Raw genomic sequence first — 11,592 nt, forward strand, 5'->3', positions numbered from 1 at the left:
TGGTTCCCAACCCCCGGAAAGAAGAGGAATAGCACCTACGTCATCTTGACACCGCCCCCCCCTAACCCGGAAATAAAACTGCGGTGCGTGTATGTAGCTGTTTTGTAGGTGGCGCTTCGGTTATTTTAATGGCGTAGTTACAGAAAAGAGTCTCCTCAACTTCGACACATGATGGATGAAATGTATGTCAAGCCAGGTAAGACGATTCAGTATGACGTTAGCAAATAGGTCACTTAAAATTGCCGTCGAGCGAGTGGCTAGATAGCTGCTAGCTGGTTCCTAGCCCGACACGTCACACTCGACATGTTGCCAAGTTTGGTTCCCTTTGATAGTTACTAGTGACAGATTAATGATACGACATATGTAACAACTTTGCATGCCGCCCTGACAAGGTAATGCATTGAATGAGTGATCATGGTCGTGTGATTGTCCAGGTAACCAGGAGCGAGGATGGAACGACCCCCCTCAGTTCTCCTACGGTCTCCAGACGGCCCGCACCCCACAGAAGAACCTTCTGAACAAGAGGCCCACGCTGCCAGGTCTCACAGCGCTTCTTGTTGTGTACATGTAGAGCGTTTGTCAGGCTGCACTTGTGTGTGTGTGGAGGGGCACCCACCCCACTATGTTGTGGTCGACATGTCTCCTGACGGTCCCCATTGTCATGTGACTTCAAGTGTGTGGTGCCTCTGAAGTGATGCACACGTGCATGTTATCAACATGTATAGTTTGGAAACATTGGGTTAGGGTTAGTTGCCTCAAGTTAGTCTCGCTCATGTTGTACACAGTAGTGTGCCATCATCTTCTCCACGATTGATCGACAGATGCCGCGGCCCTTCCTACGACTCTTCCTTTGGGCCCCTCGGGTCCGCCGCCTTGTGGCTTGGCCCCTCCTCCTGCAGGTCAGACGCCACCATTATGTTGTAGGCGCATGGCTGAAGTTGTTGTCACATGGTGCAAAATGTCTGCAGGTTGCGCGCCCGCCTGGAAGGCCACGCCTCCTGAGGGCGCCGCAGGACGCATTGGGGGCATCGAGGACCCTGGCCAATCTGAGGCCGAGCCCAACTTGGAGGACGTGGTCGAGGTTCTGGAGCGGGTGCTGGCCAGGTGCAGGCTGGACGTGGCGGTGAGTTGCGTGACCCGTTGATGATGTCGTCAACGATCCCGTGAGTTTGAACGCGAGCATTGTCTGCGCAGCCCCAGGTGTGTAACGACATGGAAAAGAGACTCCGCCTCTTCAAGGACAGCTGGACATCGGGTCGACTGAGTCTTCCCGTGAGGAAACGCATGAGCGCCTTGTCTCAAGGTTTTGCGTCCGTCCGTCCGTCCGACCGTTGTGGTTCCTCTTTGTTTGTGACTGCGCCGCACGCTTGCGTCTCCAGAACTGCAGGCGGGACACTGGGACCAGGCCGACGAGATCCATCGCTCGCTAATGGTGGATTACGTGACCGAAGTCAGCCAATGGATGGTCGGCGTGAAGCGACTGATCGCCGAAAGCCGCGACCCTAAGCGTTAGCGGAGGCGCTAAATACATCCCGAGGCACGTCAGACCCCAGCGACTCCTGTTAGTCGTGACCTTTGAACTTTTCAAAGCGGACGGTCAAGGTAACCGGAAGAGAATGAGGGAGAATGCTGTTGCCATAGCAACCATCCAGCAGCTGAGCGATTGGAGCGCGTCGTTGCCAAGGAAGCTAAACGTTCTTTCAATATCTGGACGATTGCCTTGAAAATAATGCATCCATCTGGACGCTTGACTTGATGATAATAATACATGTCTATGATGTTGTCCTGATTGTCTTGGACCACTTTGATGCTCTCAAACCACGGAGGGACCACGTGTAATAAGCGTAACCAGCAGGGGGCAGCAAAGGTTGATTTAGGTGGGAGGAAAAAAAAAACTGCACGTGACCTTTGTTGGAAAGAATCACGTGACTGGCGGCGTGGGCGCCAGGAACACATGGCCAGGGTAAAATATTGATGAAGCGTTTCAAGGCATACCAAATGCTTTGTGAAATGTTTGCACTTGTTATTCGCCGGAGCTGCCGCCTAGGCATCGGCAAAATGAGGATGCAGTTGCCATGGCGACCCTGCATGCGGGCGTCCCGGCCAACGATTGGCTAACGGTGTGGAGGGGGGGGGCTGAGTAGGCGGCGAGCAGAACCTGGAGAGGAGCCGCTCTTCGCCATCCCCTCCATCTTCATCTTGCGTCGAAGCGAAGCGGTTCTCGTTCTTCTCCTCTTTGGTGTTCTCCGTCCAACCGCGAACCTTCATCGTCATCAGCGTCGTCACCATCGCCTGACCCTCGCTCCAGCGCCGGCCGGGTCACCATGGCAACGGTCATTTGCACTCGCTTCACCGAGGAGTATCAACTGTACGAGGAGCTGGGAAAGTAAGTTGAATATTAGTGCGCTTTCCATCGACGCTACGGAGCCTTGAAATGCGCTCCGGTGTTTAACGATGACGAGATGGTGGGATGGCGAGAAGAAGAAATGAGAGGCATGAGTGGCAAACCTCTCTGACCTCATCCCCCACACGCAGGCAGGTCTGTTACATAAGACGAAAAGTGGCAGACGTGTTCAATCTGGCAAAGCTGCGTATTGATGACCTGTCATCCGTCACCTGATCACAATCGTCTTTCCTTGCGTCCTCATTCGTTGCCTTATTTTGTGTCTTTCCTCGTTGCCGTGCCCGTTGAGCCTGCTTTCCTTCCTCTCTTGTTTGCAAAGCACTCTCCCTCGTTACCTGGCTCCCCTGGTTTCCTCTTTCTTTGCGTTCTCCCTTGTATCTCACGTTTCCTGTCTCCCTCGAGTCCTCGTCCCTCCCTTCTTTGCTCACCTCGCTGCTGCTCCCTTGCTTTCTTTTTCCCTTCTTTCCTTCTTGTTCCTCAGCCCTTAGTCCTCTACTCTCTCTGGTTTCCTCGCTCATTTGTTTCCTCGCTATCTTCTTGCCGTCGTGCAGGGGCGCCTTCTCGGTGGTGCGCCGCTGCGTGAAGGTGCTGTCGGGTCAGGAGTTCGCCGCCAAGATCATCAACACCAAGAAGCTGTCGGCGCGAGGTGAGACGCGACCGCTCGGCCGTGGGCGCCCGGCGTGGCAAAGGTCAACGCCTTCCGGGCGGAAGCGGGCGCGTGAAGCCGGCTGCCGTCTGTCGCGGCGGCCCGATGACGTCTTGGCCCAAATTCAAACGTTCTTCTCCTCTCTCTGTCGGCAGATCATCAAAAGTTGGACCGCGAAGCCCGAATTTGCCGCCTGCTCAAGCATTCTAACATTGGTGAGTCGCTGGCGGCCGGCCGACCGCCAGAGAGAAAAAGGCCTGAGGAAGACCATGATGAATTATGGACGTGGCGCTTGCCTGTCCATAATTCATGTGATGTCATCATCACGTGAGCAACATTCGGCTACAGAAATCAAAAACACGACAGAGCGGCGAAATGGTTGAGTTCCATCTTTTTTTTTTTCTTTTTTCTTAACTAAAACTGAACAACCCAACCTCCTTCGGTATATTAGCATCAATTTGCCACAAAATGCATTTTGAAGCACGCTGCCTTCATTTTGTAACGGCATGCGGAAAAGGCCCGCCGCTGTCTCTGCCGATGCGGCGGCCCACGCGTGCGCCCACGCACACGCGCACACACGCGCGTGTTGAAAAAGCTCTCAGAAAGAAATCATGTGACTTTTTTTTTTTTTTTTTTTCTCTTCACTCCTACGCGCTGCACCGATTGTGTGTTGTCGGTAGACTTTTGACGCTTTCACCTAAAGACACTGTTGCCTGGCAACACACACACACAGAGCGAGCTCAGTTATGTAAGCCTCCTCGGTATGTGCGGAGCAGCGCCCGCCCACACGGAGCTGCCGTCGGACACTCGGCCGCCGCTGCCACCGCGCAAATTCCTCGTCCCCCTAATTTAATTGGCAAAGTTGCGGTGTGGGATTTTCTTTCTCATCTTGCCTCCTTGCTTGTCTCCTCGCTCGCTCCCTGGCAGTGCGGCTTCATGACAGCATCTCGGAGGAGGCTCACCATTACCTCATCTTTGACTTGTGAGTGGTCTCGGCCGACGTCCTAATTGTGGTCTCGGAAAGGCCGACCGACTCCATCTTACTTACGTGTGTGTGCGTCAGGGTGACAGGCGGCGAGTTGTTTGAAGATATCGTCGCCCGAGAGTATTACAGCGAAGCTGACGCCAGGTGACGACGCCAGCGTGTTCTACCTGTGCCGGTTTTCCACGTTTAACCTTTGACTTTTTTGTCCGCAGCCACTGCATCCAGCAAATTCTCGAGGCGGTGCTTCACTGTCACCAGATGGGCGTGGTCCATCGCGACCTGAAGGTTTGCCGCGACTCCTCCCTCTTTGGCGCGCCGGCTAGCGCATGCTTAGCACGCATGTTGTTGTGGCGGCACAGCCGGAGAACCTGCTGCTGGCCTCCAAGTCCAAGGGGGCGGCGGTCAAGCTGGCTGACTTCGGGCTGGCCATCGAGGTGGAGGGCGAACAGCAGGCCTGGTTTGGTGAGATGACGTCACGGTCACATGGTCATCGTCGTCATTATCATCACGCACGGTCGCCATCCCCCATAGCGTAGGGAACGCACCGGCGGCGGCGTCCGTGTCGCCGTGCCCATCACCTAGCAACCGTGTTGCTAAGGCGACTGCTTACACGTGCGCGTGTCCTCAGGCTTTGCTGGGACCCCCGGATATCTTTCTCCCGAAGTTCTGCGGAAGGATCCCTACGGAAAGGCCGTTGACCTCTGGGCCTGCGGTCAGATTCCAACCGTCGCCACCTTGTCTCCTTCACGCCACCGCCCCTATCCTTGTTTCTGACTCTTCTCTTCCTCTCCTTTACACTTGTCCTCTTTTCCTCCTCTCCTCTCCTCTCCTCTCCTCTCCTCTCCTCTCCTCTCCTCTCCTCTCCTCTCCTCTCCTCTCCTCTCCTCTCCTCTCCTCTCCTCTCCTCTCCTCTCCTCTCCTCTCCTCTCCTCTCCTCTCCTCTCCTGTGTCTTGTGTATGTTGTTCTCTCTGTTCATCTTCCCTCCACTTGTCTCTTTGTTTCTTCTCCTCAGGTGTGTCCTGTCTCCTGGGGTGTGTATTTTGTGTCCTCAGGTGTGTATTGTCTTCTCAGGGAGGGAGCATACGTCTCACCCTCAGGTGTCTCTTTCCGTGCGTCTTGTATGTGTCCTCACTTGATGTTTTTTTTTTTTTGTGTCAGACATCTCCTCAGTTTGTTGTCTCTTTTCCCATCCTCAGAGCGAGCGTCCTTGTTTGTATGTTTCACGTCTTCATTTGCACCGTGATACGTGTTCTCCATTCTTAGGCGTGTCCTCGGTTGCGTCTTTGGTGTCCTCGAGCGTATGGCTTTCGGTCTTTGGTTTTGTTCTTTTGTGTCCTGAGGTGTGGACTCTGAGACGTGTCCTGGGTTGTGTCTTTTGCATCCTCACCTGTGTGTTTTGGGCCCTCAGGTGTGATCCTGTACATCCTTCTGGTGGGCTATCCTCCCTTTTGGGATGAAGACCAGCACCGTCTGTATCAGCAAATCAAAGCGGGAGCGTATGATGTAGGAGGTCACATGACACGGCGGCCGCCCGAAGCACGCCGGTTGTCGTGACGCTTAGCGGCCTTGTCCTTCGCAGTTCCCGTCCCCCGAGTGGGACACGGTGACTCCCGAGGCCAAAGATCTGATCAACAAGATGTTGACCATCAATCCGTCCAAACGCATCTCAGCCGCCGAGGCGCTCAAACATCCCTGGATCTCTGTGAGCGAGCGTCGACCTCTCTGGTGATTGGTCGAGGGCCACGCGTGATGTGATGTGCGTGCGTGCGTTTGTGTTAATGCAGCATCGCTCCACGGTGGCGTCCTGCATGCACAGACAGGAGACGGTGGAATGTCTGAAGAAGTTTAACGCCCGCCGCAAGCTCAAGGTAGGAAAGGCGGGTCTTCGGCCGAGGGCTCATCCCATGGCTTGCAAATTGTGCCATGTGGCTTGTTTCCGTGCTGGCGAGTGCTATTGTCTTGACTTCCTACTTTCTCTCTTCTCGCTCCCTTCCAGGGCGCCATCTTGACGACGATGTTGGCCACCCGCAACTTCTCAGGTGGGGCAACAGATAAATGGGGTCAAATTTGATGTCAACCATTTAAGCGGAGGGGCTGAGCTTGCCTTCTCACCTTTGACATACATGTTAGCAGCAGATTAGCACACAATGCTCACAACTAGTATACTGCGTGCGTGCGTGCGTGTGTGTGTGTGTCGGCAGCTGTGGTCATATGTCAATCACCTTGTAGTCTATTAATAGCTTCTGTTGTCGTAGCTACCTTTCACTTTAACAAGATCACAAATTCCAGGTCCTGGTCATGATGCTACATCTGAACCATGAGCTGGTCCTTGCCCCAGACCTAGATTTCGACTCAATCCAATTTTGGGTCCTTGTCCCGGTCCTAACCCTAAATTTGATCCCGCGTTTTACCTAAACCAAGTCTGAGTCCAAATCTAGTCCTAATCCTAGTCCTTATCACCCAAATCCAAGTCCTAGCCCTTGTCCTGGACTCCTGACACTGGTCCTAGGGGAAGACTTGATCTAAGCGCTGGTCCTAGAGCCCTTCTCGTATTTGACCCTGGCGGGAGACTTGAGATCTGATTCTAGGACTAGACTGCAACCTAGTTCTGCACCGGTTTCAGCCCTAAATCTAGTCCCACTTTGTTGTTGTTATGGTGCAGAAGTGACCAAGCTGCGTGTATGTTGTGTCTGTTGTGTTTCTTCTGTCACGTTTGAGGAATGTTTGGTGTCAAGTGTTTGCTAAAAGTGGCCTCGTACATGACTCCTGCTGCACTCCAAGCCCACGTCCACACATTGGCGCTTGTCTTGGTGGGTGGACTGCACGCTCGCTGCTGGGATGTCGGATTCTGAAACTTGGATTGAGATCTTTTCCGGACTGAGATTTCTGATCACCTGGACCGCATAGGGCCATAGTCCGAGACATACACCTATATAGTAGCAGTCTAGGGCTTGTTGCGGTGAGTAGTAGACTTACGATAGTAGTAGGATGACTCTATAGATCTAGTTCACGTAGGACCCAGGGTGCAGAGCTGCTTTCGGTAGGGCAGTAGATTTACGGGGGTCGTCCGTACATTGAAGACTAGTCGTAGCGTATAGCTCGAGCGGTGCTCATGTGGCCGTTGGTCCAGGCAGCGGCGCTGTTTGCGGTGTCGGTGACACTTTTGTTGCTGCTGTGCGTGTTTGTCGCCGTCCCGCCCACAGGAGGGAAGAGCGGAAACAAGAAGACGGACGGGGTCAAGGTGAGTAGACGCCGCAGGCGATCGACCGCTCGTGAACAACTCGCGGCCGGCCGCCTTAATGCGCATTTGCTGTCGGCGCAGGAGTCGTCAGAGAGCACAAACACCACCATCGAGGATGAGGACACTCGAGGTAGGCGGGTGCCGGCCGGGAAAGTCGTGACGCACGCGTCAGATGTGTAGTCAGTGTGCCTGTCCTACCGTGCGTGTGCACGCCAGTGAGGAAGCAGGACATCATCAAAGTGACGGAGATGCTGATCGAGGCCATCAGTAACGGCGACTTTGAGAGCTACACGTAAGTGGGCGCCTAGATGGCCAAAGCGGTCGGCAAGGCAAGGCAAGCCAAGGCAAGCCAAGCCAAGCCAAGCCAAGCGCCTGAGCCGCATCCTGCGCTTCCCCCTCAGCAAGATGTGCGACCCGGCCGTGACGGCCTTTGAACCCGAGGCGCTGGGGAACCTGGTGGAAGGCCTGGACTTCCATCGCTTTTACTTTGAAAATCGTGAGTGCCTATCCTCTTCCTGCCTTCTTTGCATTCGTGTGTCCAAATGCGTGTCTGTGCGCAGTGTGGTCCAAGAACAGCAAGCCGGTGCACACCACCATCTTGAACCCTCACATCCACCTGGTGGGCGAGGAAGCGGCCTGCATCGCCTACATCCGCGTCACTCAGTACATCGACAGCAACGGGACACCGCGCACCGTCCAATCGGAGGAGACCAGGGTGTGGCACCGCCGCGACGGCAAGTGGCAGATCGTCCACTTCCACCGCTCGGGCTCGCCCTCCACGCTCAGCAAGTACGGCGCACGCGCCTGGGCCGGCCGGCGGCTAGCATGCTACGGCTTTAGCTTTCATTCTACATATAGTATTTGTGTTCACCTAGCTAACTTCCTGTGACAAGGTCACCGTCGCCGTGACGACCAATTGATTGACAGCAGGCCGGTCCCGTCGACAAACAGGAGGAGAAGGAGCTGAGGACGGATGGGGCCAAACCTTCATTGTTCATCCGTTTGATCAATCAATCAATCAATCAGTCAACCAATCACACTGCCTCCCCCAACCCCACCTCCCTCCACGCCCCTCATTGCCTGTGTCCGAATCTGCACGCTATTCCCCATATGAATTGTGTTAATGTCCGAGGAGCCTGTAAAAGAACCCACGATGCACTTGGAATAGTCATGACCATAGTTAGTCAAAAGTTGAATCTCTATAAAGCATTCAATTTAATGAGCCCCCAAGCCACAGAGTCCTCAAAATAGTTGGCTGTGGGCTTGTCAAAGCTGCTGAGTCTCACTATGGTGGGCCACTGTGTGAGGGGATAAGGGTGGACCTTCGGACACAGCCCTTGATGGGTGCTTTTCGTGTTACTGACGAACGAGGCCTCCCTCCCTCTCTCTCTCTCTCCCTCTCTCCCTCCCTCCCTCCCTCCCTCCCTCGCTCCCCACACAGTGGCCGCCGGAGGAGGGCTTGTCTTAGCAAAGTGAAACGTGTATTTATTGATTGTCAACCGAAAGGCAGAAAGTGGCTGGCTGGTGCATGTGTGTCTTTTGTCAGCTAACCAACAGGATGAATCCAAATGTTGTTTTGGTGATTGATTGCTCGCTCGCCTTTGTTCCATCCAGACGCTTCCTTCTCTCGTTTGCCACCTCGCGAGCTTCCATAAACACCTGCACTTCGAGGGTCTGCTTCCTCCAAAACAGTACACATGTGCGGGCGGAGTCAGACAAACGTATGACATAGTAATAATTCAAAAAACAATCACTTAACAACTTTGTTAGATTTTTAGCTCGTTAGTCCACTTCAAGTGCTTTGACGAAAAAATTCTTCGCCTCCTTTTTTCTTGTCTGTGGGTGTGCACGAGTGTGCGTGTCTGCGTGTGCGTGCGTGGTGCGCTCTTCTTTGGCTTTTCGATTGCATGCATTTGAAGTTGACACGCAAGCTCCCGTTTGGAGCGGCTTTCTAGTCACGTGATTTTTGGGCCCGTTTACATCCAAGCAATTTCTTGTCTATTGATTAGCGACTTTGGATATGCTGACCATTCTTGGGATGTTCTTAACTCCGCTGCGCTGGTTTTCTTTTTGTTTGCTTTAACTGCTTTGAAAGTGAAATCTTCCCGCGCGCTCAGTGAAAACCTTTGAATGCACGCTGCTGACGTCATCACGACCCTTTCCGCCATGGAAGCTCGGCTTCCGGATGGGCGCAATGAACTTTTCCTTGCCCTTTGTTTGCAGGCTGATGACGTCACCACGCGGAGCATCCATGTACAGAAAGTAGTTTTTTTTTTTTTTTAGCTTTGGTGTTGTTAGCAGCTGTTCCTTAGCTAAGATGTAAACAAGACCAGGGATGCTAAAAGGTCACGTTTCTCAGGGGAAGTGACGACACAGAAAACGTAAAATGATAAAACCAAATACGAATAAATACAGGTGAGCAATTTACCCTATTTTGCCGTTTTGTTAGTGGCCTGGACACATGTTGGTCACTGCCAGCGTTTTTCCAAACCGAACAAAACTTAAGTCAGGTGACCGACCGGCAAAACAAGTGTAAATTGGCCGCCACTTCAAGTCGTCAATGAAACGGGCGTCCGCCAGTGACGGACTGAGATGAGAGGTTTGTTGGTGCTTGATGACAGATGGCCAAAAATCTACTTCCGTCAGTGCTTACTCTGTCATTTTTGAAAGTTTCTCATCATTTGTCATCAAAATGCACATCCGTCAGTCTGACGGAATGCCCACCTCTGAAAAGAAACGAGTCGATGTTGTAAAGTGTCAGCGCCTGCATGCTCGCTAGTAGCAGGAAGTGAACACGACGTGCGTGTGCGCGTGCGTGCGTGCACATGGGAGAGAACGTGCACGTGTTTCTCCTGCATTCTGCAGTATTGTCACATTTTAAAAAGCAAATAAAAAAGTTCACCATAACAACCATCTCCATGTGATTTGTCAAAAGGTATAGTAAGGCCTTTATTTTTATTCTCTCTCTCACGACTAATTGTTAGAATTGTTTTGCAATACACCTTTTATGAAACAAATCAATCATAACAATGAGAAGGAATGCTGACGCTGCATTTATTATTTTGTTATTTTTCCTAATATCATCCAAGTGGAAAAAACCCTCAATAGAACAGCCCTTTTCATTCAAATAAACTGGAGATAACAGCGTGCTATTTGGAATAGCACACCAATAACTTATTTCTGTCAGTGGGCACGCAATATGCTGACAAAAGTAGTGGTGCAGGTACCCAGACGTACGAAACATAACATCATCGCTGACTTCACATGAATGTGGAGTTTGCTGATCGATATTCCATTTGGAAGAAGAAAGATTTTTCCCTAATGAAGTGGCCTGTTATTAGGTACACCTGAAAATGGCGGCGTTCCTAAAGGAGTGTCCGTGTGACGTCACAGATCAAACAGTCAATCAGAAAGTGGGGGTGAGGGTGGGTGTGGCACTTTGCACTTAAACCAGGGGTGTCGACCTCCAGTCCTCGAGGGGCCGCGTTCCAATATGTTTTACAAGTGACCCTCGTTAAGCGCACCTGCGTGAAAAGTTTTAGCTCCTGCTGAACGTGAAAGGATCTAAAACTTTTCACGCAGGTGCGCTTAACGAGGGAATCACACGGACACTCCATTAGGTACACCGCCATTTTCAAGTGTACCTAATAACAGGCCACTTTATTAGGGAAATATCATGGTCAAAGGTCACAGGTGTCAAGCTCTAGTCCTCAAGGCCGCATTCCAACATGTTTTCCAGGGGTTAGGGTTGGCTGTTTGATCTGTGACGTCTAATTATGTTTTAATTGGCGAATATAAAAACAAGGAATAAAACACCAGACAAGTTTTAACATAAATGTTTATTAAAAATAATAATATTTAAAGTAGATTTCAAACCAGCAATCCAATGTGAAATTGCAGTAGCTATATTGGAAAACAATATTTAGGTGTATATATGCATACACGTTATTTAAAGTGTTATAAAATCAAGATGACCCAAAGAAAAGCATCATCCATCTCCCCGTTGTTGCATAACGGCGCATCCCTTCATGCAATAACGATTGAACCTTGAACGATTCGTTCGAACGAATCTTTTGAGTCAACTGATTCTAAAGATTCAGTTCACTTAAAAGAACTGGAATGCACATCACTACAAAGCAGGGAATCATGTGACAGCTCAACCACGCGTGTAAAGCGGAAGTTTGCGCTTGAATTACTTTTTTATTCAAACACAAAAAACAGGTATAAGAACATACCTTAGTCTTCCAGTTGCACAGATCAATACAAGTAAACTGACAAAAATAAAACATTCAAATAAATAAATATTTTTAAATGG

General features: G+C 51.5%; 2 protein-coding genes across 6 annotated transcripts; both read left to right on the forward strand.

Annotated features, from left to right (window-relative positions):
• Positions 1-18: 18 nt before the first annotated feature.
• sra1 (steroid receptor RNA activator 1) lies at positions 19-1,783 on the forward strand. Of its 2 annotated transcripts, none has more exons than XM_049741736.1 (6): positions 19-196; positions 435-539; positions 822-899; positions 969-1,123; positions 1,195-1,303; positions 1,380-1,783. In XM_049741736.1, the coding sequence occupies exons 1-6, from the start codon at positions 169-171 to the stop codon at positions 1,511-1,513; spliced, it is 609 nt and encodes a 202-aa protein (XP_049597693.1). In that variant the 5' UTR covers positions 19-168; the 3' UTR covers positions 1,514-1,783. The 2 variants fall into 2 exon arrangements, with proteins under 2 accessions (XP_049597693.1, XP_049597694.1); XM_049741737.1 differs by having other exon boundaries at positions 53-182.
• A 137-nt stretch (positions 1,784-1,920) lies between these two features.
• camk2a (calcium/calmodulin-dependent protein kinase II alpha) lies at positions 1,921-10,187 on the forward strand. Of its 4 annotated transcripts, XM_049741727.1 has the most exons (18): positions 1,921-2,386; positions 2,956-3,050; positions 3,206-3,265; positions 3,978-4,032; positions 4,114-4,179; positions 4,248-4,320; positions 4,395-4,497; positions 4,664-4,747; positions 5,445-5,539; positions 5,616-5,738; positions 5,821-5,904; positions 6,033-6,075; positions 7,240-7,277; positions 7,359-7,407; positions 7,494-7,569; positions 7,679-7,773; positions 7,838-8,066; positions 8,171-10,187. In XM_049741727.1, exons 1-18 carry the CDS (start codon positions 2,325-2,327, stop codon positions 8,184-8,186), a joined length of 1,446 nt encoding a protein of 481 aa, XP_049597684.1. In that variant the 5' UTR covers positions 1,921-2,324; the 3' UTR covers positions 8,187-10,187. The 4 variants fall into 4 exon arrangements, with proteins under 4 accessions (XP_049597684.1, XP_049597683.1, XP_049597682.1 ...); XM_049741726.1 differs by having other exon boundaries at positions 7,240-7,407; positions 8,153-10,187; XM_049741725.1 differs by having other exon boundaries at positions 7,240-7,407.
• Positions 10,188-11,592: the final 1,405 nt, after the last annotated feature.

Source organism: Syngnathus scovelli, chromosome 15 (genome assembly GCF_024217435.2).
Source record: "Syngnathus scovelli strain Florida chromosome 15, RoL_Ssco_1.2, whole genome shotgun sequence".
In the NCBI taxonomy this organism is placed as follows: Eukaryota; Metazoa; Chordata; class Actinopteri; order Syngnathiformes; family Syngnathidae; genus Syngnathus; species Syngnathus scovelli.

What these genes read in the sequence shown, in the direction of transcription:
- sra1 (XM_049741736.1), top strand. Translation starts at nt 169, where the DNA reads ATGATGGATGAAATGTATGTCAAGCCAG. An exon ending in CTTGGCCCCTCCTCCTGCAG is followed by an intron (nt 900 to 968) that starts GTCAGACGCCAC and finishes AAATGTCTGCAG; the next exon opens with GTTGCGCGCCCGCCTGGAAG. An exon ending in CATGAGCGCCTTGTCTCAAG is followed by an intron (nt 1,304 to 1,379) that starts GTTTTGCGTCCG and finishes TTGCGTCTCCAG; the next exon opens with AACTGCAGGCGGGACACTGG.
- camk2a (XM_049741725.1), top strand. Translation starts at nt 2,325, where the DNA reads ATGGCAACGGTCATTTGCACTCGCTTCACCGAGGAGTATCAACTGTAC. An exon ending in CAAGAAGCTGTCGGCGCGAG is followed by an intron (nt 3,051 to 3,205) that starts GTGAGACGCGAC and finishes CTCTGTCGGCAG; the next exon opens with ATCATCAAAAGTTGGACCGC. An exon ending in GGCGACTTTGAGAGCTACAC is followed by an intron (nt 7,570 to 7,678) that starts GTAAGTGGGCGC and finishes CTTCCCCCTCAG; the next exon opens with CAAGATGTGCGACCCGGCCG.